We start from the raw sequence: 25,721 nt of genomic DNA on the forward strand, positions 1-25,721 counted from the left end.
TGAACAAATGCCTCCAGTTGGTTTTTAAACTCACTGCAGAGAGTGGTACCCAGCAGTGGTGGCTGTTGACTGGGAGGGCAGAAGGAAGGGACACCCAAAAGGAGGTGGCACCAAAGCCAGAGGCAGGCAGAACCAGAGACAGTCACAGGCAGCTGGTTAATTCTTGTTTTATCCCCATCCTCCTCCCTTCTAAGAGAGCAAAACTGACTAAGGAGGAGGAAGCTGACAGCCAGTGACCCGTTTCCCTGAGCTGGTTGTAAGAAGACAGGCAGGTGGAGACTGACTGAGAGCAGACTGCAGTTGGTAGGGTGGTGCTCCACTCACCCTAATGGAGGCAAGGAGTAGCCAATGTGGTGCCCTCCAGATGTTGTTGGACTCCAACTCCCATCAGCCCCAGCCAGTGTGGCTAATGGTCAGGGAGGATGTTAGTTGTAATCTCAACAACATAAAGAGGACTTCATGTTGGCTACCCAATGGGAAAAGTTACTGCTAAGACAATGTGGGCAAGAAAATGAAAGTGTCACAAAACTCCAACAGAGAAAGAGTGCTTAAATAAAGTGCACGGAATTGGCTGAGACAAGTTAACTGAGCTCTAGTCCACAGGAGGGAAGGGAGGTCATGGAGTGTTGACTTCACTGAAAGATGGAATTGCTTTGTCAAATAGTGGAATGCAAGTAAGGGAATGTAAGACTTGAAGGACCTCTGTTTTTGTAAATAATATAAAAAAATGAAAGAAAGCTTTATGGGTCAAAAGACATCCCCTACAAATTCCCAGGATCTGAGTCTTAACCTATGTTGAGCTTGTTTCAGATCCCATCGCATCAGAAGACTGACAGATGCGCAGCAGGAGAAAGAGCGATTGCAGTCCGCTGCAACAGAAACAGCACCAGGTGGGCACAAGGAGACCTTCCATGCAGGCAATTGTTGCAGCCACACAGCTTAGCTCAGGGGGTTATAATGGATTTCCTTCAATTAACCACACCAGTTGCAATGCTTAAGACAGCTTTACTAGATCAGAACAACAGCAGCCACTGGGAACCTGCAAAAGCAGAGTTCACATGCCTATAAATTACCCAGGCTTATACAGAAGCATTCCCTTGCCTTAGCCTTACTCACACACCTTGAAATCAAGATGCGTTCTCTGAGGAAAAGTGTGCTTGATTCAGCAAGAAGAATTCACTGTCTGCTTTCTGTCAAACTGGTCCAAGGCTGAATTTTTCCAGCACAAACATTCTCCACCCCACAACAAACAAACAAACAAACCATTCTCAACATATTCTTAATACAGTACAGTCTGCAGAAGCAGATTCTCCTAACTATATTATTTCGCACACTGTTTTTACATACCTTCACATGTAGGCTACCTATCAGTCAGTATGGCTATCCACCGCAGGGTTGCAAAACTTTTTGGGCCCGCTGGTCACAATTGGAGTTCTGACAGAGCGCTGTGGCTGCTGGTCACAAAATATCCACCATGCAGATGCTCAAGGGAGAGGTGGAGTCTGTGCAAATGGGAACCAAGTAGGAAGAGCAAGCAGTCACACTCACACTTTGGTGATTTGGGGATGGATATTTGCTGAGACCTTTTTCAGGCACCAGAAGAGGTCCTTGGGCAGAGTGCATGGTGTTGGCAATGCTTGCATTGGCTAGCATTGGGTTTGGCATCAGCTGCTGGAGACTTTGCCCCATTTCACACATAACCACCTCAGAAATAGTGCTCCAAGGCAACAGGACTGTAAACACAATATATTAATTATGAAGTTTACAATAATGTAGACAAAATATCAAACAAAGTATTCATTTCTACCTGCCTATCATTCTGGACCATTGCAGTGGTTTTCCCCCTCTTGGAATTGAGTAACTTTTTTGAAGTCCTCCCAGTTGTGAAAACTGCAATCAGAGCCTTGGGACAGAGGAAGATCTTTAAAACAGGACCATATCCAGAAACCTGACTTTTTGTCAGCTGCTTAGAGCATTTTTCAGTATAACAATAATTACTTTTGGGGTATGTGGTTCTTTGAAAGCCTCGCTGAAATGTACACTTTGCAATTGTAATAGTATTTTGCCTCCTTTGTGTAAGCTTCTTATTAATTTATTGTCCAAGATTCAATCCCCAATGGCATCTCCAGGCAGGGCTGGGAAAGATACCCTGTCTGAAACTCTAGAGTGTTGGTGCTGACCTTTAAAGCCCTAAACGGCCTCGGTCCAGTATACCTGAAGGAGCGTCTCCACCCCCATCATTCTACCCGGACGCTGAGGTCCATCGCCGAGGGCCTTCTGGCGGTTCCCTCATTGCGAGAAGCAAAGCTACAGGGAACCAGGCAGAGGGCCTTCTCGGTAGTGGCGCCCACCCTGTGGAACGCCCTTCCAGCAGATGTCAAAGCGATAAACAACTACCTGACATTCAGAAGACATCTTAAGGCAGCCCTGTTCAGGGAAGTTTTTAACGTGTGATATTTTACTGTATTTTTGGTTTTTATGGAAGCCGCCCAGAGTGGCTGGGGAGGCCCAGCCAGATGGGCGGGATATAAATAATAAATTATTATTATAGAGAGCTGCTGGCAGTCAGTGCAAAGAGTACTGAGCTAGATGGACCAAGTTTCTGGACGGATAAAGCAGCTTCCTTTATTCCCATGATGCCTTGCTCACTTTCAAGCCTTTCTCTGCAACGATGAGGTTTAGAAACAAACTTAGGTTCACAAAAACAAATTATAAGCATTCTGACAATCTCAAGGTTCGGCCAACATGGGCTGTAACACTCTGTAGCCCAAGCACAACAAGGAAGAGATGCGGCTCAGTGGTAGAGCATCTGCTTTGCATGCAGAAGCTTCCATGTTCAATCCCCAGCACCTCCAAGTTGGGCTGGGAATGTCCCCTGCCTGAAAATCTTGAGAGCTTCTGCCAGTTTAGACAGTACTGAGCTAGATGGTTCAGGGGTCTGACTCAGTACAAGGCAGCTTCTCTCCAAGAGAAGAGAGTGCATTTTAGGTGCTGTATTCAAAGCTGTTTCTACTCAGAGTAAACCCATTGAAATGAACATGAACTTGGTTTCTTGATTTCAATAGGTCTGCTCTGACTAAAGCTTAGTTGTAGACAACCATAGGAGGTGTGATCCCAACAAATGAGGCTGGCTTGAGGATTTGGTGAGGATCTTGGCTAAGACAAACTCTGTTGACCCAGCCCGCTGCTCCCGTTCAATTCAGAAGTGATGTTGCATGGAAACATTGCCTCTAAAATTATCTGTGCAAAGTGAGATTAGTGGGCCTGATATGAAAGGTGGAGCTCTCTCTTTCCTGATGTTTGGGGCCCCAACAAGCACTGGAAGCCATTGACATTCTGAGCTGTCCCCACCTGCCACTTAATGCCCTCTTCCATCTTTTCTTAGAGCTTATGCCAAAACCATTTTCTCCGGCATTCTCGGGTGGAGCCTCTCATCGCGAAAGCACCCAGGTTGCTCAAACCAACTTGTCTCTCACGTCTGCACGGAAATCTAGTTCCATTGGCAAGCGGATGTCAGGAAGGTGAGGAAAACAATAAAATTGCCCCCTCCTTCTGTTTCAGTGGCATCTCCCCCTCCCCTTCCAACCATACCCCATCCCCATTGACAGACACTTGGAAAGGACATTTTTCAAGAAGAACTCACAGACATTTCAGTGTTGCTTTTTAACACACCCAAATAAATCAGCCTCAAATAGGATTATTCACTGACAATTTAGTGGTAATGACGCCTGACCTGTTGAACATGGGAGCAGCAGTACTTTGAGTGCTTCACAACTTGGCAACACAGTCAGGTTAAAATTTCAAAATCTGAAGCTTTATGCTTCAATGTACCACCCAACATCCAAAAAGCTTTCACAGAACTCACAGGCATTAGACTCTGTCACACAAAGCTTAGCTATTTAGGAATAATTGTAACAAGAAACCTTAACAGACTGTATTGACAAAATATCCTCTTGTTCTTCAAAATCTCACAAAAAAAAAGAAAGAGAGAGAGCAAATCCCATTTTACCCTCCTGGACAAATTAGCAATGGTAAAAATGATGATTCTACCAAAATAGTTGTTTCTATTCCAATCACTAACCCACTTGGATCCCACTTAAGCAGATACCAAAGCGGCAAAAGTCCTGCAAACGATGCAGATTAAATTATTATATTTACTTTTTTAAAAAAAGATTTTTATTAAATTTTTCAAAAGTTATATAGAAACAAAACAAAACAAAACAATAATAAGAAAAACAGACAAAGAGAACAAGACAAAAGAAAAAAAACAAGTATAATTTCATTCCCTTATTTTCTTATAACTTACTTTCCCGACTTCCCCATACCTCCCCTCTCTGTATTCCAATTTCTATTTTATTAATTCAGCAAATCCTCTCCCTTAATTTCATTTAGTTTTTAGCCCTTCTTTTCTTACTACTTATCCAATCCGGCTGGAAACTACACAGTTTCTAAACCAACGTCATTCTAACATTCATTAACTTTACAATATTTCTTGAGATAGTCCTTAAATTTCTTCCAATCTTCTTCCGCTGTCTCTCTCCCCTGGTCTTGGATTCTGCCAGTCATTTCTGCCAGTCCCATATAGTCTATCACCTTCATCTGCCATTCTTCCAAGGTGGGTAGATCTTGTGTCTTCCAATACTTTGCGATGAGTATTCTTGCTGCTGTTGTAGCATACATAAAGAATGTTCTATCCTTCTTTCAAAACAAAAAAAATTCCTTCCAGTAGCACCTTAAAGACCAACTAAGTTAGTTCTTGGTATGAGCTTTCGTGTGCATGCACACTTCTTCAGATACCAAAGATGAAGAAGTGTGCATGCACACGAAAGCTCATACCAAGAACTAACTTAGTTTGTCTTTAAGGTGCTACTGGAAGGAATTTTTTTTGTTTTGACTATGGCAGACCAACACGGCTACCTATCTGTAACTGGAACTATCCTTCTTTGGCACCATTTGGCCGACAATACCCAGGAGAAAGGCCTCTGGTTTCTTCAGAAAGGTATATTTAAATACCTTTTTCAATTCATTATATATCATTTCCCAGAACGCCTTAATCCTAGGGCACGTCCACCAAAGGTGGAAAAAAGTACCTTCATTTTCTTTGCATTTCCAACATTTATTATCAGGCAAGTGGTAAATTTTTGCAAGCTTGACTGGGGTCATGTACCACCTGTAAATCATTTTCATAATATTTTCTCTTAAGGCATTACATGCCGTAAATTTCACACCGGTGGTCCACAACTTTTCCCAGTCAGCAAACATAATATTATGACCAATGTCTTGTGCCCACTTAATCATAGCTGATTTCACTGTTTCATCCTGCGTATTCCATTTCAACAGCAAGTTATACATTTTTGACAAATTTTTAGTATTGGATTCTAACAATTCTGTTTCCAATTTTGATTTTTCCACCTGGAAGCCAATTTTCCTGTCCATCTTGTAAACGTCCATTATTTGATAATAATGAAGCCAGTCTCGCACTTTATCTTTTAATTTCTCAAAACTCTGCAATTTCAATTTGTCCCCTTCTTGTTCCAAAATTTCCCAATATTTCGGCCATTTGGACTCCATATTAAGCTTTTTCACAGCTTTCGCCTCCATTGGCGACAACCACCTTGGGGTTTTACTTTCCAACAGATCTTTATATCTAATCCAGACATTATACAATGCTTTCCTGACAATATGATTTTTAAAAGCTTTGTGTGCTTTAACCTTGTCATACCACAAATATGCATGCCACCCAAAAGTATTATTAAAACCTTCTAAGTCCAAAATATCTGTGTTTTCAAGAAGTAGCCAGTCCTTCAACCAGCAAAAAGCTGCCGATTCATAGTATAGTTTAAGGTCTGGCAGGGCAAATCCCCCCATTCCTTTGCATCAGTTAAAATCTTGAATTTAATTCTGGGTTTCTTGCCCTGCCAGACAAATTTTGAAATGTCTTTCTGCCACTTCTTAAAACAGTCCATCTTGTCCACGATTTGCAATGTTTGAAACAAAAACAACATTCTAGGCAATACATTCATCTTTATAACTGCAATTCGACCAGACAAGGAAAGCTTCAAATTTGACCACATTTCTAAGTCTTTTTTCACTTCTGTCCAAGTTTTCTCATAATTATCTTTAAATAAATTCACATTTTTAGCTGTCATGTTGATCCCCAAGTATTTCACATTCTTAACCACAGTTAATCCTGTCTCATTCTGAAACCTCTCTTTTTCAAAAGCTGTTAAATTTTTCTCCAATACCTTAGTTTTTAACTTATTCAATTTAAAACCTGCTACTTGACCAAACTCTTGAATTATTTCTAAATCCCATTTTGTACTAGATTCAGGCTCTTGTAATGTAAGTACCAAGTCATCAGCAAATGCTCTCAATTTGTACTGTTTGGCTCCGACCTGTACCCCTTTAACCAGCTGATCCCTTCTAATCATGTTCAACAAAACCTCCAGGACTGATATAAAAAGTAATTATTATATTTACTTTGAACCCATCTCCCATGTTCATCAATAGACAAGCACTTTATATTGCTTCCTTGGTAACATAAGAGGAAAAATGACTATTACTCATACTTTATCTAAGCACAGCCACGAGAGCTCCTGGCTATACAATGTTGAATGTTATTTGTTAACTCTGTTCTATCCTGTTTCTCCTTTGTTTTTGTTTAAACCAATTCACAAACCAAGAACTTATACATTAACCACTAACGATGAATTATATGTTCTAGATATTGCTGCAAATTTATTATGCTATTTTTGTGATATGCAAATGAGAAGGTGGGGGAGCTGGGGGGAGGTAAGCAGTTTTATGCAACTAAGTCTTAGAATAGACCCATTGAAATTAATGAACCTAAGTTAGACTTGAATGTATCTACTCCATGGCATGATAAAAGTGAATAGAGAAAAAAATATTGTCTCTCTTTCATAACACCAGAACTCATGGACATCCAACGAAGCTGAGTGCCAGCAGATTCAGGACATAGCAGGGCATAGATATAACTATGGAACTCACTCCCAGTAGTGGCAGTGGCGGCCACCACCTTAAATGGCTTTTAAAAAAAAAAAGATTAAATAGATTCATAGAGGATAAGACTATCAATGGCTATTGGCCACGATGGCTATGCCCCACCTTCATGGTTAGAGGCAACAGTGCTTCTGAATACCAGTTTCCCACAGCCATCTGGTTGGCCACTGTGAGAACAGGATGCTGGGTTAGATGGGCCTGATACAACAGGGCTAGCACTGGATACCACCCAAAGTGTTTACCTCTGGCTGAAAAGAGTTGTCAGCCAAGGCTGCAACTGAAATGACTTGAGTGGATTGGGAGCTAAATTCCAAAGCATATGGAGCACACCAGCTTAGGAAAGGCTAGCCCAGATGGACTTGTGTCTCATCCAGTAAGAGCTCTGTTTGTGTTCACATGGCTCCAGCTAGGACTTCATGGTGGCTTGCCAATGTTTATTTTAATTATCAATGATTATATATGTCTGTGATATTGAGGTGGGGTGAATAACCAACTTCTGGGAGAAACAGAGAAGCAACTACCACCACCCTGCTCTAAATCCTTTCTTTTCGAGAACAGTGCCAGCTCCATGCAGAGATATACAAAAACCACTCGGACTGAGAAGAAGATGCAGATCTTTGGAGACAAGCCGAAAGACAATGAGTAAGCCCCATGGTTAAGATTTATGCTTTGATAAGCTTTGTTAGTCTGTTCTTCAGCTGAAAAGGCTCCTTCAGGTGACTTATAGTGGTACCTCGGGTTAAGAACTTAATTCGTTCTTAACCTGAAACTGTTCTTAACCTGAGGTACCACTTTAGCTAATGGGGCCTCCCACTGCCACTGTGCTGCCGCCGCATAATTTCTGTTCTCATCCTGAAGCCAAGTTCTTAACCCAAGGTACTATTTCTGGGTTAGCGGAGTCTGCAACCTGAAGCGTCTGTAACCCGAGGTACCACTGTACAAGGTCTCTAAAGCAAAGCAGTCCCTGCCTCCATATTTTCACATTAAAAGAAATCACATTAAAGGAAAAGGGCAAAAGGAGGGAGAAAGGAAAGCAAAGGAACTCAGACACCGGTTAGTAAAGTTACAGCAGTTATAATAGCCAGATGGGATGGTAACAGATTCAGGTTGCCTGGTGGGTAAGTTGAGGAAGAGCCAGAGGGTTATGGGTCTCTTAGGACGGCCAATGGAATAGCACAGCTTCCCTTTTTCTCCTCTTCTGAGTTGGCAAAGGAGAGTGTCCTGACCTCAGGGGTAGACTTCCCTTCTTCAAGGAATGAAGCAATAGATTCAGACTAGGAGGCTGAATTGCACTCAGTGCCAGCCCAAGAGGTACCGTATTTTTCGCCCTATAGGACGCACTTTCCCCCCTCCAAAAATGAAGGGGAAATGTTTGTGCATCCTATGGGGTGAATGCAGGCTTCAGGAAGCTATCTGCAAGCTATGGCTTGCAGAGAGCTGCCTGCACCAAGAACCCTGGGGCGTGCTGAGCTCAGCACCCCCCAGGCTGCGCGACTTCGCGCAGCTCTCCCACGGCTTGCGGATAGCAGCCTGTTCTGGGGGCTGGGGTTGGGGGAAGCTCGGGCATCCCCCACTCCAGCCCCGCGCCTGGGGGGGAAATAATTTTTTTTCTTTATTTACCCCCCAAAAAACCTAGGTGCGCCCTATGGGGCGAAAAATACGGTATATACTGAACCAAAGCATTGACACAAGAGCAGCCCATTTTGCGGGTATCTCTCTGCATTGCCCTCCTCTGAATCCATCTCAGAAGCCCTAGTGAAACCACAGTCTCCCCTGCATTGTCAGAGCTGATGACTACTAAAGCTGGCTGGGTCCCTTTAAATGAAGAGGCTCCTCCCACCAAAGCCAGCGCTACCAGCTATGACAGCTCCAGCTCCTATTTAAGGCTCAGTCTGAGGAAGATGGGCGCTGAAACAACATCTGAGCTCTTCTTTTATTGAGTTACCAGCCTGAGCCCTGCATGTAGATGTCCAGGGTGCAGATGAGGCCTTGCCTTACTAAGGCCACATCTCAGAGCAGAACACTGGAGATGATTCTGTCCAAATGGAATTGACTGAGCCACATGCAATGTACTGATAATGGTAGTACTGTAAATATTATTAAATCTACTCCTAGGCACCTCCCTTAAACCTTTTTTCCCCTTTAGTGCTGAACATTTGAAAGGAATTATCTTCAGCATCCTGTGGGACAACTTTGATATTATTATGAATTCTGCAGAGGTAAGGATATTTCTGCTATGTCTAGTTCTGGATTTTTTTCCTTTTTTCCTTTTTAAGGATCCTGGTAATGCAGCTTCAGAGCAGAACCAGCAGTTAGGAGAATCCTCCCCCTTTCTAGCAATAATATATAGCAACACTTCTTTTGCATCCTGGTTCCATCACGTTCTGCCTCCACCATTGTTAACAAATGATGTGGATTTGTGAGCAGGGCCAAGAGGCAAATCTTTCTGGGCTAGTAGGGCAAGGGAATCAATATTGCAGGTAACTCACAACTTACACACGTTTAACTTGTGCGCATTCAGTTTTACGTGCTTGACTTTTCTTTTTTTTTTACTTTTTAAATTGAAAGTAGGCAGGCATCCAGGAAACAAAGAATTTGGCGATCCCACCTGCCATTGAACCCAATGTGTTTTGACTATATGTGATTTTGACATTATGTGCTGTCCCCAGAATGTAACCCCAGTGTAAGCTGAGAGTCAGCTGTACTTATTTAAAACATATTCACCCTGCTCTTCTGCTGAAAAAAAGGAAAGAAAAAGACCCCAGGCCAGCTTACAATGACCAGTAATACAATAGTACAGCAATAAAAAAAAGGGGGGGGGGAGGATTGGGAGGGAGGAGGAGCAAAGCAAACTCAGGCACTATGTCATAGTTCCAGAATCCAGCAGGTAGTATTTCAACAACTATTGGGCCTGAATCTAAACACAAACAGAAGGACTGCTACTTCCTTTCCTTCTGGTGGCCCCAGTGCCTGCAGTTGTTAGCTGGAGAGGGGGGGTGGTCTCTCAAGCACAACAGAGAGTGCCTGGCTTCTATTTCCTTTTCATCTGATGGCTTCCTCAATGTTTGAGAGTGCATAGAGGCTGGGTTTCTCAGGAAGGAGGTTCCCAACCTAAGCCTTTGCAGCGTTTGAACTGTGTTGAAATAGACCTTAAAACAAAAATGCAGGAAAAATCAGGTTTGTCAGCCAGGCCCTTTCTAGGATTGAAGGGACCTTTTGCAAAGTCCCAAAACCCTGCTCCCCAGTCCCACAAATATGTTTATGGGTCCCTTGTGGCTCCTAAGAGGCTTCCTTGGGCAGTAAGCAGTTCATTGCTGCCAGTTTTTTTCTCAAGAAATGCCCTGGATGTTGAGTCATTCCAGGACACAGACATGGATGATTGTGGTGAGAGAAGTGGCCATAGACACCACCACAAGCACCTGGTAGCCCCCAAGGCAATGTTCTTGTGGCAAAAGCCACTTTCCCATTTCACAGTGCATCATAATGACTCGACATCCACTGTCAGCTGCAAAGACAGTGCTTGTCAGCTGCCTTCCACTGCTAAGGGTGTGACCTTGGATGCTGGTCCAGATCAGGGCCGCCAAACTTCTTAGTTCACCAACCCCTAAAGTTTTATGAGCTTTATGTGCTCATAAAGGTGTTGTCAGCCTCAACCCAAATTCTTATTTAACTAAGAGGCATGAAATTACAGGATATCAAGATTTACTCATCATCAGTCACCATTACTAGGTAAAACACAAAAAATGAATTAAATGCTGAGGTTCCTCATTGGCAAGGGGTTGCATTCTGTACATGCCCATGCCATTTACCATATTTTTCGCTCTATAGGGCGCACCTTTCCATAGGGCGCACTTGGTTTTCAGAGGGGGAAATCAAAGGGGGGGTGGAGACGCTCCTTCAGGTATACAGGACCGAGGCCGTTTAGGGCTTTAAAGGTCAGCACCAACACTTTGAATCATGCTCGGAAACGAACTGGGAGCCAATGCAGATCTCTCAGAACCGGTGTTATGTGGTCCCGGCGGCCACTCCCAGTCACCAGTCTAGCTGCCGCATTCTGGATTAATTGTAGTTTCTGGGTCACCTTCAAAGGTAGCCAGGGAGCCTGCATTCGCTCCATAGGACGCACACACATTTCCCCTTCATTTTTGGAGGGGAAAAAGTGCATCCTATAGAGCGAAAAATACGGTATATATGATACCCTTAGCTCCTGATTAAGTTTTTCACACTGTATCGCCGAAGCTTCTCTGCCACAGCCAGACCCTTTTAAATCCCTAGTTTCATGCCAGCACAGTCCCATCAGCCTGGGGTTGGACAGGATGGGCGGACAATATCAACCCCCTTGCCTGGCCAATATAGGCCCAACAAGGCTGTCCTTGCATCTCTGTTGCCCTCTTCTGTTGCCCCAGGGCTCGGAATCTTCATCCAGCTCTTTTTTCTATCCTGTTCCATGTTCCAAAGGAATTCTACAAAAAGGAAAAGCATCAGATCACTCGGCCAGAATATTTGCAAGAAACCTATGACTTGTGTGTTGACGTGTTGGGGCAAAAGCTACTGATGTATTTACTGCAGGTAGACGAGTATCGTGTAGCCTGCATTTCTGGTAAGTTTGGGCTGCAATCTTTTACCCATTTCTCCAGTGGGGAAGTCCTATAGAATTCTAGAGTTGAAAGGAACATGCGCACCCCCACAAGGGTCACCTCTTCCAACCACCTGCAATGAAGGAATCACAGCTAAAGAATTCCTGACAGGTGGCCATCCAACCTCTGTTTAATAACCTCCAACAAAGGAGAGTCCACTGCCTTATGAGAGAGTTAATTCCTTAGCTTGCAGGGAAATAGCTCTGCATTCTTTTCCCTTTCCCCCAAACCTTACAGAGTTCCGGGATCAGCTGAAGAGCTTTGAGGAACAGCTCCCTCACATTGTTCGGATGGTTATTGGCAAACTCCACCAAGATCATGAGCAGCTCTTCATGGACTCCATGGAGCAGATACGGCACAACCTACAGGAACAGATGCAGAAATGGGACATTGCAAAAGTAGGTTGTGTGAGCATCCTGGAAGGCACCACCCTATTCCTTCCTCCTCCTGGGCCCTCAGTCTTAAGGCAGGAAAACACCTTCAGCAGCCCTTGCACCTCACATCATAGGAGAATTCCAACAAAAATGGGAACAGAAACTAGCACCTCTGGTTTCTCTGGACCACATCCTTGCAAGCTGCTGCAGGAGAGGAACTGTGAGCAACATCATGGGAGAGGTGATTCTGGCACCAAGGTGAAACTGTCACGCTCCCTTTTGCCTTTGCCAAGATGTGTAACATTTTTAGTTCAATTCTATTATATTTATGTTAGTCGTTCCCAAAGTGGGCAGTACTGCTGCCCCCTTGCTGCTTAGTGCCCCTCCTAGGTAATCCCGCCCCCTTTGGGGGAGGCGGTACCACTTACTTTGGGAACCACTGCTGTAACGTGAGAACAGCACCCAGACGGAATAGGCTTTAATTGTGAAAAGATTTCCTTTCACATTTTTGCAGCCAACAAGAGAAATCTAGACACAGTCTCTGTTCATAATTTGTCCAGATCAGTCAAAAGGTAGGCCACACAGTATCCAGGAATTTTGAGAGAACAAAAGCCACAAATATGATTTGAAGGTTGTTATAGGAATGATAGGAAATAAGCACATGAGCAAAATACTCAATAAACCCTGCCCCTTCAGTAGCCAGAGACAGGAGTAAGTGAGCAATAAAAAAACACCCAGGTGTCAATGTATTTAACTCTTTATTCAGAGAAACCGAAGCAGCACAGGCCTAGTGATCAAAGCAACTCTTCCCAGTAGGTCTTGCCCCAGTGAGGCAGATGTGAAGCCACACCCAGTGAAGGTGCTTGCTACCACTCTCTAAGGCTCTTCCACTGGTTCCTTCCCCAGCAGCCTAGGGCTCCTTTGTCTTGTCTCTTTGCTCCACTCCACCATCTTCATTTCTCTGTGAGTTCTGGGAGACCAGTGGGGAGGGGAGCTGGTCACAGCAGGAGACAGAGCTTCCCTGGCATCTTCAGCAGTCTGCCTCCACTCTGCCTCTTGACACCTCCCCCTCTGCTGCTGCCTCTGAGTCTGGACTGCTCTCTACCATAGACTGTTCCTGCTCACTAAACCCTGTTACCTCTTCTGCTTCCAACATGTCCTTCTACCAATCTGCTTCCTCTTCTCCCTCTGACCACTCATCATCATCCCATCACCAATCCCCTGTCTCTGAGCCTTCTTCCCCTGGAGGTTCCCCAGCTGGTGCCTCCCACCATGCTTCTGCATCCAGCCAGTCCTTTAATATTCAAAGGGACAGAAATGTTCACTGCAAGGACTGCCCTTAAATCTGTATCTTTTACACTGGCCTATTGTGTTGCCATTTTATTGTGTTAATTATGAAATTTATTTTTGCACCGTTTGAATTTGAAATATCTTCCTGTTGTAAGATGGTTTGAGCATCTTTTTTTTTAAGTGGAAATACAAATGAAATTATAAATGAATATGATTAGTATTTGCTGCTGTTACTTTCATCCCACAAACAAGGTGTCACTGATTTTGCTCTTCCCCCACCCCCACCCCCAATCCGCATTTGTGTTACATTTCATAGAATCATAGAATTGTAGAGTTGGAAAGGCCCCCCCAAGTTTCATCTAGTCCAACCCCCTGAAATGCAGGAATCTCAGTTAAAGGATCCAAGACAGGTGGCCATCCAGCCTCTGCTTAGAAACCTCCAAGGAGAGCCCACCACCTTCCAAGGGCTTCTGTTCCACTGTCAAACAGCTCTCACCATAAAAAAGTTATTCCTACAGTTTAGTCATAATCTTTTGAATCCATTGGTTCAGAATACCAATGTCTTTTCCATTGACATAAACAGGGCAGAATAGCATAATCACAATGTAATTTGCATGCACGTAGCTCAGTTCGCCGAGGACGCAGGTGGCGCTGTGGGTTAAACCACAGAGCCTAGGACTTGCTGATCAGAAGGTCGGCGGTTCAAATCCCCGCGACGGAATGAGCTCCTGTTGTTCGGTCCCTGCTCCTGCCAACCTAGCAGTTTGAAAGCATGTCAAGTGCAAGTAGATAAATAGGTACCGCTCTGGTGGGAAGGTAAACGACGCTTCCGTGCGCTGCTCTGGTTCGCCAGAAGCAGTTTAGTCATGCCGGCCACATGACCCGGAAGCTGTACGCCAGCTCCCTTGGCCAATAAAATGAGATGAGCACCGCAAGCCCAGAGTCGGCCACGACTTGACCTAATGGTCAGGGGTCCCTTTACCTTTACCTTAGCTCAGTTCGCACTGTTGTTCTAATGAAAACTGAGCACATGTCGCCCTTTGACTGTTCAATTAAAGGAGAAGAACAAGCACAAGCTGCGACCGAGTCTGGGCCACCCTGACAATCTGCCCCAGCTGGAGGCTCTGTGCCAAGAGGAGGAGGAAAGGCAGAAGGAGCAGGCCAAAGGGATCCGTCTATCCACCAAGCAGCAAGAGGTACCTTTTTCTTTCAGATTTGCCACCTCTTTAGAGTTCAGTGCAGAGATGAAATCATTTAAGGTATGGAGAGATGGAGCTTCGCTTATCCAGACATTTTCACTTGTGGGCCCGGTACTCCTGTCATCAACTACTGGGACCAGAACAGTCTGCAGTTCAAGGGATGGGCTGCTTCTTTGGGTTGGCCTCTTTTTTTATTTTATCCGCCAGACTTTAAAGAACATAGGAAGCTGCCGTATGTTGTGTCAGACCATTGGTCCATGTAGCCGAGTACTGCCTACAATGCTTGGCAGTGGCTCGCAATCCTCTGGTTCACAGGATAAAAAAGGCATGGCATGCATGAGAAAAGGAAGAGGAGGGAGGAGGGGAAAACAAGCTCAAGCTCCAGTTCTTAAAGTCACAACTGATGACAAACTGAAGTCTTCCCCTTGATAAAGGGTAGTCCCTGAAACACTCTCCTCCTGTCGCATCCCTACCCCCAGATCAGATTGAGAAGCTGACCTGGCAACAGCATCCAGGCCAGGAAGCCACACCCAGTCTGAGTCTAGAAGGCAGTCAGAACCCCAAGTGAAAGAGAAGCCCTTGTAGATTTTTACCTCCACACAACATACACTATGCCACTTGTTGTTCCCCAACAGGACTGTGTCATCAACTGCGCCCAGAGATTTGTCTCCAGCCTGGCCGCCACCACAGAAAAGATGCTTGCGGAGATGGATGCCAGCCTCACCATTGATGATGTGCAGCAGGGAAGTACGTCCAGGGGAATGTGAATTCTGCCATGGTTTCCTGACAGAAGGAGAGCTTACTTGTGCAGCAGAGGGAGGTGGCAAAGTGGACTATAACACTGCATACAGATGGTGGGGATATCACATTTGAATGCTCTCTCATATATGTACATGAACATAACAAAAATTCACCGCAAGTACAATTCTAGCATGTTGGGAGAGAGGTTGTAAGTTAGCCCTCTGACTGCCACCCTCATTTTCTTTATGCAGTAACCTTTAACTTTAGCATTTTACACTGTTAGCTGTTCTGAACAGCCTTGGGAGGAGAGCATTATACAGTAGGCAAATAAGTAAGCGCAGCCAGCGTGTTTTGCATGTTCTTCTCAAGGCCACAGAGGAGAGAACTTGTGAGGAAGCAAAACACAGGAAGTGGACTTGCTGTGGGAGAATGAAACCCTAAAGTGACAACTCTCTCCCCCAGCCTTAAGCTCAGTTTACCACCCAATATAACTTTGCAGCTAATCTTTTAAAAAACAAAGTAGTTGTGTAAATTCATCTGTCTTTTAGTACATTTTTTTCCCTATTAAGTCACATTTTTACAAGCAGTTTTTCCCTTATGGAAATTCACTTATGCATGATATCTTTATACATACAGGTATTTTTAGACACATCCTTTCCCCAAATTTAAACTCATTTGCCTACACATTTTGTGGAGGGAGTGGAGAATTGCATTGGAAAATTTAGCAAAGGAGAGTGTGAATTTGGAAAGACTGCTGTGTTTCAGTTTGCATATTGTTTGGGAGGTGCAGATCAGGCAGAGTTTGCATTAAAATGCAGACTGTGCTGAGTTTTATCCTCCATTCTTACATTAGAAGCTGACTCCTATCTTGCTGGTGTTAATTTTGTTTTTTGTTTTTTGTAAAAGATTTTTATTTCATTTTATAATGTATATAAAACAGTTATAACAACAGATGAAAAACAAAACTGTTAAAATAGGCCCATTGAATGAGTACAGTTTTACATGGATTAAAATAACAAAAGTCCAAGTAAAGAATATTAGCGTTACTAGATTATCAAGTATTGTTCCATATCTGTCAGGCTTGTGACAAGGGTTGTCTTGACAGTGATGGTTCTGCTATACAGTGGTACCTCGGGTTACATATGCTTCAGGTTACAGACTCCACTAACCCAGAAATCGTACCTCAGGTTAAGAATTTTACTTCAGGATGAGAACAGAAATTGTGCTCCGGCGGCGCAGCGGCAGCGGGAGGCCCCATTAGCTAAAGTGGTGCTTCAGGTTAAGAACAGTTTCAGGTTAAGAACAGACCTCTGGAACGAATTAAGTACTTAACTTGAGGTACCACTGTATATGTAATGAAAGAATGCCAGTACATATAATTAAAAATGTCTGCAGGTTCTAGTCCTTTTTGTGTGATTTTCTCCATTACAGCTATATTCCAAAGCAAGAGGTACCCAGTTTCCAGTGTAAGATATTGGACTGTTTTCCATTAAGTTGCAATTATTATTCAAGATCATATACAAGACCAATTCTTTCGACAATATATATCTACCTTGGTACCATCAGAAATATTCAATAACAGTGGCCTTTCTCCTGTGCCAGAGGTGGAAGTCTCCCGGGAAAAGACCTGTACCTTGATCCGTCGCAAGAAAGCCGGCCTTTCCTTAGAAAGAGAAGAATACAAGCTGGTGGCTGAGCGGGGAAGCAGGTAACATTTTGAAGCCATCTGATGGGAGAGTTTGCAGGCAATCCATCCATGCAGTAGAATTTATCTTGGGTTAATTTGCTTTGTAGTCCTGTACTGAGTCCCCAGCATCTGCAGTTCAGGAGTGCTTACAGAATGGCAGCTCTTAGCACAGGTGTGCAGAGCCTCAGGCACTGCAGGCTAAATTAGGCCTGCCAGTGTTCCTGATTTGGCCTGCTAAACCATTCTCCCCATGCCTGGCCATGTCTTTGTCATGGGTGTGGCAGGTAAGATGTCATATGTGAAGCATAGGGCAGATAAAGCCATAACTGCAAAGGGATAACCAGGAGGGCACATCCAGTTTTTTCCAGCAGGAAACTGGCTGGCATTTACTGCTGCCAGGTAGATGCGAAGAGATTAATTGCAACTATACCACAAGGCAATGAAAAGTAACAGGTGATGCACAACAGGTGTGTCATAATTCTTCAGAAATAGAATCACAGAACTGTGCAGTTGGAAAGAATCACAAAAGTCATCTAGTCCAACTCGCTGCAATGCAGGATTCTCAACTAATGAAACCCTGACAGGTGGCCATCCAACCTCCGCTGCCATATTTTAAATCACCTGCTAGAATTGGCTTCAACAATCTGGAGGAGTGGCCCCTTTTGGATCTGGCCCACCACAAAGTGGCTGCCTGCCCCTAATTCAGCTGTAAGTTAAATGCAGACATGCAACTAATTTTTCACACTATGTGGGGGTACAGTCAGGGGTGTATCTAGGGGTTGGCCAGGTTGGCCCACACCAAGGGCGCAGGACCAGGGGGGCACAAAATTGCACCTCTCCAGGCTGCCTAGGAGTGGCTAGGAGCCTGCCCACTCTTCTGCAAGCTCCACTGCCCTGCAAGGGGTGGGGTAGGGGCACCAATACATCTCTTTGTCAAGGGTGCAAGGGATCCGAGGTACACCTCTGGGCAAACTGTTTTTGAATCTCTACATCCCTACCATGTTCTTTTAATGTTAATGGATATTAACGTTATCAGGATTGAACTAGATGACCCTCAGGGTGCCTTCCAACTCTACAATTCTATGGTTCTATGAGACAGCTGTGAGGGCGGGAAAGAGACAGTCCCTAAACACAGTCCCTCTGATAGTGAACTCAGGTGGTAAGTGCCCATAGGAAATGAGCCAAAATAGGGTCATTGGAAAGCAACAGGGATGCTATCAGCCTCTTTAAGAGAACCCCAGAACAGGCAGAAAATAAAAGGGAGGGGGGGAAACCAAAGCTGAGGAATAGGAAACATAGGAAGCGGCCTTATATTAAATTAGGCCATTGATCCCTCTCTAGCTCATTGTTGTCTACACTGACTGGCAACAGCTCTCCATGGATTCAGACAGGGAGTCTTTCCCATTCCTACTGTTGGGGATTGGATCCAGGACCTTCCGAGTGCAAAGCAGATTCTCTGCTGCTTAGGTGTGGCCCCTTCCCCAAAAGGACTGAGCGCGCTCAGCCACATACTATTGAGTGTTAACTGGAAAAAAGAAAGGAAAACTGGGGGCAGGATGGGTGAGGAAGGAATCCTCTACTTATAGCAACCTGGATGGGGATAAGGCAAACTGGCATGAACCCCGAACAGGAGTAATTGGCAGTGAGGATAATGCTGCAAAATTTTATGGCTAGCCCTCCTTGTCCTTGTTTAGAAACCCTAACTAAGATGTTATCTATTCTCTCTGTCATGGGCAGTCTCTGGATCAGCCTCCTGGTGACCCAGCAACCAATCAGTGCTGGGTGAAGTGTGCCCAGACAGAAGAGAGTGTGGATATTTACCAGATGGAAAGAGATGCCATCCCAGATAGGGATGACTTCCCCTACTGGAGACAGGCAGGGTCTTCAACTTGCAACTTCATCTCCAGAGGGGAGAAGTCATCTTGTCTCTCCAGAGCAATCCTGCCTGCTGCAAAGGATAGCTGGGTCTTCTTGTCTCTCCATGTGTATAGAGAGAAACGCTTGAGTGTTTGTTTTTTGTGGATTTTTCCTTTGTCTAGTTCTCTCCTTTGTCATGTTTGCTAGATCATTTGGTAGATGATTCTGAATGGGTGTTTTCATTTTGTTTCCTGTTGGCTGCCCGGCCTCCCATCTTCTTCATTTCTACTTATTCATTCTCTTCATCTACACCCACCCCCATCACATATGCTCACCACTATTTCCAGTATCAGGCCCTCCCTTTCAGCCTCTCCTCCTGTCTCTGGGTGTTTACCAAGGTATTGGTGGCTCTTGTGGCGTTCTTAGGAACAAAGGGAATCTGCACCCACCCTTAAAGGTAAAGGTAAAGGTACCCCTGCCCGTACGGGCCAGTCTTGACAGACTCTGGGGTTGTGCGCCCATCTCACTCAAGAGGCCAGGGGCCAGCGCTGTCCGGAGACACTTCCGGGTCACGTGGCCAGCGTGACATCGCTGGATGATATTCTGGTGATATCTCTGTCATTAGGCCACAGATCTTACTCTCTTCTGGCTGGATCAGCTTGGGTTGGTGGTGAACAAGGAGAAAAGCTGCTTGATTCCCTCCATCACTCAAGTCAGGGTGATACTCAACATGCAGTCTTTCAGGAAGGCCCTCACTCAGAAACAGATCCTGCTTCTCACTTCCCTGTTATCTCAGGTGGTCTCTAGCCACAAATCTGCCCTGTGGTTCTTGTGAGCTTTCAGGGCACGGTAAGCATTCAACCTAGTTCTCTAGGTCAGGTTTCACTCCAGGTCACCAGCAACTCCTCCTCCCCTTCCAGGATCATATTCTCCAGAAGAAAAACCCTTTCTCCTCAGGGTTCCTCAGGATATCAAACGGGAACTACTTTGGTGGCTCCGCCCCAATCATATTTCAGAGGGTTTCAGTGTGGAAGTGCCCCAAGAAGTGATAAAATAAAATAAAAAATAAAAAACCATCCCCAAATCTGGTCACATTACTAATCTCCTATCTTTATTGAGGGAGGTTATTACATCCTCCCATCCCTGTTCAATTTGGGAGGGTTCTGTGTGTGTTATTTGATTGATTGATTGTTTGTTTGTTTGTTTGTTTGTTTGTTTGTTTAGGACCTGGCCTGGAATCCCAAGAACTACCCTGGTGGGTTTTCCAAACCAGATCATCTGTCGAGAAACCACCTCACTGACTACATCCAAGACCACCCTGGGTCACATGGCAGCGGTGGAAAATAGGGATGCTGTTTATGTGGTAAGGAACTGTGGGGGAAATGCTGTGGCCTCAGCAGCTGATAGGAAAAAGAGTTGCTAACGTGGGGTAGGATTCCACGCAAAAGCATTTCATGAAAGGTCGAAGTTGGAATTATTAATTACTTTTGTTTGTTACTTACTGCAAAAAATGTCTCAAAGTGACTTACAAGTATAAAAGCATGAATACAAAATGTAAAAGGAATTTAAAAATATTCAAGGAACATCAGTTAAGTAAATGTGCTACCCTTCAGCCTGGTTAAGAGGCTCCAGCAAAATGCTGCAACTAGAGACTGTTGATTGGGACAGCCTTTAGCCAGCACATAACTCCGGTGTTCAAAAGCTTGCACTGCCTGCCCCTTCCAAGTCTCTCTCTGGTGTAATTAAAGAATAACTTCACCACTCTATCCTTGTGTTCCATCCAAGACCAGTTCTCCCAGTTTTGGAGACTATCCACAGAGTATAATATAATACAGTGGTACCTCGGGTTAAGTACTTAATTCGTTCTAGAGGTCCATTCTTAACCTGAAACTGTTCTTAACCTGAAGCACCACTTTAGCTAATGCGGCCTCCTGCCGCCGCCGATAATTATTTATTATTTATACCCCGCCCATCTGGCTGGGTTTCCTCAGCCACTCTGGGCGGTTCCCAACAGAATATTAAACAGGATAAAACTTCAAACATTAAAAACTTCCCTAAACAGGGCTGCCTTCAGGTGTATGTGTGTATACACTGCATTAATCCAGAAACATAATGCCTAGGGTTGTCCCCCACTCAGTCCTAATCAGAATTGGTGCACTGAAGTTAATGAGCATAACCAAGATCCATTTATTTCAGTTAATGGCTGCACAAAAGAGTAAAGCCGCAAGATAGCAGCTACACACCAGTAAACAGCTTCGATTGGCTAGCTAAACTAAGTGTGAGTAGCCAATGGATCTCAGACCCTGAGTTAGGAGTTAGGAACTTCTCCTGCATGTGAAGGCAGGCTGGTGGATTGAGTGGACAAGACCAGTAATGGGTCCAATGGTCAAGAAGGCGGTTTCTGCATGTACTGTAGAGAAAAGTGAGGGGCAGATGAGGCTTGTCAACCTGGGAAGGTTGCTCATCTTGGAGAAGGGAAAGTCTGATCCTAAACATCTGCTGCCTTGCGACTATACAGACAGCAACCAATTTATGTGAGTCTAATTGATGCATGACTGCGCACTCACAGCACAGCAACCTGGAAGTGGTCAGAAAAGGTGGAAGAATGGGGCAGTGGCAGAATGAGACAGACCAGGCAGGGGTCAGGAATGTAACCCCCGCGCAAATCGGTAGTTGCATGTACCCATTCGTGAAAAAGGCTTTGGGAATAAATCCCAAGGAAGAATGTGAACCCATTGCCTTGCGGAACATGTTTAGGAGAAGAAAACCTTACACAAATCCAGAGTGAAATCCCTAAGACGGTCAGATGGCGCCTTGTACACCTCCTTCTGGAAACTCCTGCACCCAAGCTGGTATCAAATATATTCCTCTGCTGTCCTTTGGACCACATCAGCCAGGCCAAGAGGGGGGTCTTGTCATCCGGGCAGCTCAGGACCTCCATACATACTGCCTAGGCTTGTGCTCAGGATAGGTCATTTTGGTGCTGCTAACACAGCAAAAACAATGCAGGAGGCAGCAGTTATGAGTTACTGGTCTCTGTGGCCACAGCAGGTGCTGTAAATTCTTCAGTGGTTTGACTTCAGCCCTGGAGGTGCACTCTGTTGTCTCTTGAGAAAGATAGATGCCAACAACTCTTGAGTAGGATTTATGTAGGCTCCATCTCTGGAATCTGAGTGCATAATCATTAATGGAAATTAGGGGGAGTTATTGTGTTTTTTTAAACTCCATCCTTCAGTCATCCTAGGTGTGAGTACAGAAAGATAGATTCCTTCCTTCCTTCCTTCCTTCCTTCCTTCCTTCCTTCCTTCCTTCCTTCCATTTGCATGTGGCAAGGACATTTCCCAGCCAAAGGAATGCACATGACAAAGAGTTAATTCTTTATTTATTGTCATAGATAACAATAACAGTTGCTTCTACAGCTCTGGAGACCTACGCACACCATTCTAGCATCTGGGCAGCTATTCCCAGGTCTTGTGCTCAATGGAGCAGTTGCAGCATCTGGAGAACACCCCCCCCTCCACCAGCTTATGTCCCTTCCCTTGATGGGCTGTGCACATGTAGCTGGAGACCACACCTGTGTGAAAGCTGCTTTTGCTCTTCCTGCTTCAATTCTCTCCTGGTTCTGGGAGGCAGTGGTGCAGGGGAGGGAGGGGAAGCACCCAACCTTTCACTTTCACCTGGGCTGCCTCTTCCTCCAGCTCTGAAGCTTCCCCTGCCTCTAATGGTGCTGTGCAATGCCAGGTCCATAGGCAACAAAACCGCCACCATGCGTGACTTTTTTGTCTCGCAGGGGATTGACCTGGCTTGTGTGACGGAGACCTGGGTACGGGAAGGCGAAGTAGTCTCCCTACATGAGATAACACCCCCAGGTTTCTCTGTCCTCCATCAATCGCGGACTGTGGGTCGGGGGGGAGGAGTAGCGTTGTTATTCCGGGAGGATTGCTCTTTCAGAGCTCTGCCATCACCGGCGATCTCCGGCATTGAATGTGTTGGTCTCGTGTGGGGCACCAAGGAGAGCTTGGCTGTCTGGCTGGTGTACCGACCACCCAGCACACCTGCAGCCACCCTGTCAGACCTGCTGGAGGTGGTGGCGGGCTGGGCCTTGGAGTTCCCAAACCTACTGGTTTTGGGAGACTTCAACGTCCATGCCGATGCCACTCCCTCCTCACAGGCTCTGGACCTAGTGACTTCCATGGCAACACTAGGGCTCTCCCAGGTTGTTTTGGGCCCCACTCATCAAGCAGGCCACACGCTGGATCTGATCTTTGGGGCTGGCATAGATGTGATCATGCTCCCTGCTGTGGAAGTGCCATGGTCAGATCACTACGCTCTGAAAGCCAAGATAGACTTCCCGCTCCTCCCCGGCTCGGGTGGCGAATCTATTTGGGCTCGTCCGCGAAAACTGATGGATCCTGATAGATTCCGACAAGCCTTGCGGAACCCTGCTCCTCCTGGCGACTCATTAGATGACCTTGTTGAGGACTGGAATAACCGGCTCTTGGCAGCCATTGATGAGATCGAAACTGGGCCCCTTGGTTTACTGAGGAGCTCCAGAAAATGAAGCGGGATCTCAGACGGCTAGAGCGAGTATGGCGACGGACTCGTGACGGAGCCTCAAGAACATATTATAGGACGCTTATGAAAGCCTATGAGATGGCTATGAAAGCTGCTAAGAAATCTTACTTTGCAGCTTCCATTGCATCCGCTAGCTCTCGCCCGGCACAACTTTTTAAAAAATTAGGTCAATAACGTCCTTAGGAGGACAACCAAATTTAAGCACAAATTCGATCCACAGCTGTGAGGCATTCGCGAGTTTTTTTGCGGAGAAAGTCCTGTTGCTCCGCCGTGACCTCCCTGCCAATTTAGATACAGTGACTGAACTGGAGGCCCCTCGACTGACTTCAGGTCCAGTGTTGGACCATTTCGATCGGATACTCCCTACTGATGTGGATAGATTCCTCCAAGTTGGTAGGCCCACCACCTGCCTCCTTGATCCATGCCCGTCTTGGCTGGTTAGGGAGTGTCCAGATGTTGCGCGGCCCTCCCCCGGTTGAAATTATCAATATGTCCCTTGACACGGGGACATTTCCAGGGGAACTGAAGGAAGCAGTGGTGTGTCCACTCTTAAAAAAAACTTCATTAGATCCCTTAGACCTATCCAATTACCGCCCAGTTTCAAATCTTCCATACCTGGGTAAGGTAATTGAGAGAGCGGTTGCTGAACAGCTTGGTAGGTTTCTGGAGGAAACATCGGCATTAGATCCATTTCAGTCTGGTTTCCATCCTGGTTTTGGGACGGAGACGGCTCTGGTTGCCCTAACAGATGATCTCCGTAGACAACTGGATCGAGGCGGGTCAGGACTGCTGATCCTTTTAGATTTGTCAGCAGCCTTTGACATGGTCGATCATGATCTTCTGGACCACCGCCTTGCAGATGTGGGGATACAGGGCATAGCCCGTAACTGGTTGTGCTCTTTTATCTTTGGTCGGGGACAGAGGGTGGCACTAGGGAGGGAAATGTTGTCGTGCCACTCCTTGGTGTGTGGAGTGCCGCAGCGCGCAATTCTCTCCCCGATGCTTTTTAACATCTTTATGCGCCCCCTTGCCCAGATTATCTTGAGCTTTGGGCTGGGCTGTCACCAATATGCTGATGACACTCAGCTCTATCTGCTGATGGATGGCCACACTGACTCAGCCCCGAACACACTGACCAGATGCTTGGAAGCTGTGGCTGGATGGTTTCGTGGGAGCCGATTGAAACTAAATCCTTCGAAGACAGAGGTCCTATGGCTAGGTCGGGATGGCATGGGGATGAGGGACCAACTCCCTTCTCTTGCGGGGGCCCAATTAGTGCCATTGCCTTCCGTTAAGAGTTTGGGTGTAATCCTTGACGCCTCCCTTTCCATGGAGGCGCAAGTTACAGCAACAGCCAAGGCGACATTTTTCCACCTTCGCCGCATCAAGCAGTTGGTCCCTTACCTTTCCCGCCCCGACCTGGCCACAGTGATCCATGCGACGGTCATCTCCAGGCTTGACTACTGTAATTCGCTCTATGCGGGGCTGCCCTTGAACCTGTCCCAGAAACTCCAGCGGGTACAGAATGCTGCAGCGAGGCTCCTTACGGGGTCTCTGCCATGGGAGCATATTCACCCAGTGCTTTTCAAGCTGCACTGGCTCCCGGTGGAGTACAGGGTCAGATTTAAGGTGCTGCTTTTGACCTTTAAAGCCCTTCACGGCCTAGGACCCTTGTACCTACGGGACCGCCTCTCCTGGTATGCCCCACGGAGAGCCTCAAGGTCCATAAATAACAACACCCTAGTGGTCCCAGGCCCTAAGGAAGTTAGATTGGCTTCAACCAGGGCTAGGGCCTTTTCAACTCTGGCTCCGGCCTGGTGGAACACTCTGCCTCATGAGACCAGGGCCCTGCAGGATCTGATTTCTTTCCGCAGGGCCTGTAAGACAGAGTTGTTCCGCCTGGCCTTTGGCTTGGAGCCAATTTGATTCCCTCCCTCTCTTTTTTTCCCATTTCTTTTCCTTCTCCTCCTGCGATGAGGCTACATTTTAATATCTTAATGTTCCATTATTTTAATGTTGTATTTTATTTTTGTTTTTAAGTTGTAATCATTCATCTTGTTTTTATTATTGCTTGTAAGCTGCTCTGAGCCCGGCCTTGGCTGGGGAGGGCGGGGTATAAATAAAAAAAATATTATTATTATTATTATTAATTCTTGCATCCTGGCTAGTACAGGTCACCACAGACTACTGCCCCCTTCTCCCGAGTCAGACTCCAGCCCCACTTCCCCCAGTGCATACTCACCAGTGTCTTGCCTTACTGACCTTGACATCATGCCACTCTTCAAGCATGCTTAAAACAGCTTACAGAATAGCATAACAAAACACCACAATAGCAAACATG

At 45.6% G+C, this 25,721-nt stretch overlaps 1 protein-coding gene and 1 long non-coding RNA gene across 4 annotated transcripts in view; one reads left to right on the top strand and one right to left on the bottom strand.

Moving 5' to 3' along the window:
- CCDC180 (coiled-coil domain containing 180) overlaps window positions 1-25,721 on the top strand; it is a 58,773-nt gene that overhangs the window by 32,273 nt on the left and 779 nt on the right. For 2 of the 3 annotated variants that reach the window (XM_083721309.1, XM_083721310.1), the window contains exons 28-37: window positions 811-890; window positions 3,386-3,521; window positions 7,579-7,662; window positions 9,167-9,239; window positions 11,479-11,620; window positions 11,895-12,055; window positions 14,380-14,517; window positions 15,156-15,267; window positions 16,864-16,969; window positions 20,030-20,168. In XM_083721309.1, coding sequence (XP_083577435.1) covers window positions 811-890; window positions 3,386-3,521; window positions 7,579-7,662; window positions 9,167-9,239; window positions 11,479-11,620; window positions 11,895-12,055; window positions 14,380-14,517; window positions 15,156-15,267; window positions 16,864-16,969; window positions 20,030-20,168 — 1,171 coding nt within the window. Of the gene's footprint in view, window positions 1-810; window positions 891-3,385; window positions 3,522-7,578; window positions 7,663-9,166; window positions 9,240-11,478; window positions 11,621-11,894; window positions 12,056-14,379; window positions 14,518-15,155; window positions 15,375-16,863; window positions 16,970-20,029; window positions 20,169-25,721 lie in introns of all 3 variants that reach the window. The other variant, XR_014559987.1, reaches the window with a different exon arrangement.
- The window catches only part of LOC310836347, a 34,677-nt gene that overhangs the window by 5,885 nt on the left and 3,071 nt on the right, over window positions 1-25,721 (bottom strand). The window lies entirely within an intron of this gene.

This window comes from Podarcis gaigeae (assembly GCF_964106915.1).
Source record: "Podarcis gaigeae genome assembly, chromosome: Z".
Classification (NCBI taxonomy): Eukaryota; Metazoa; Chordata; class Lepidosauria; order Squamata; family Lacertidae; genus Podarcis; species Podarcis gaigeae.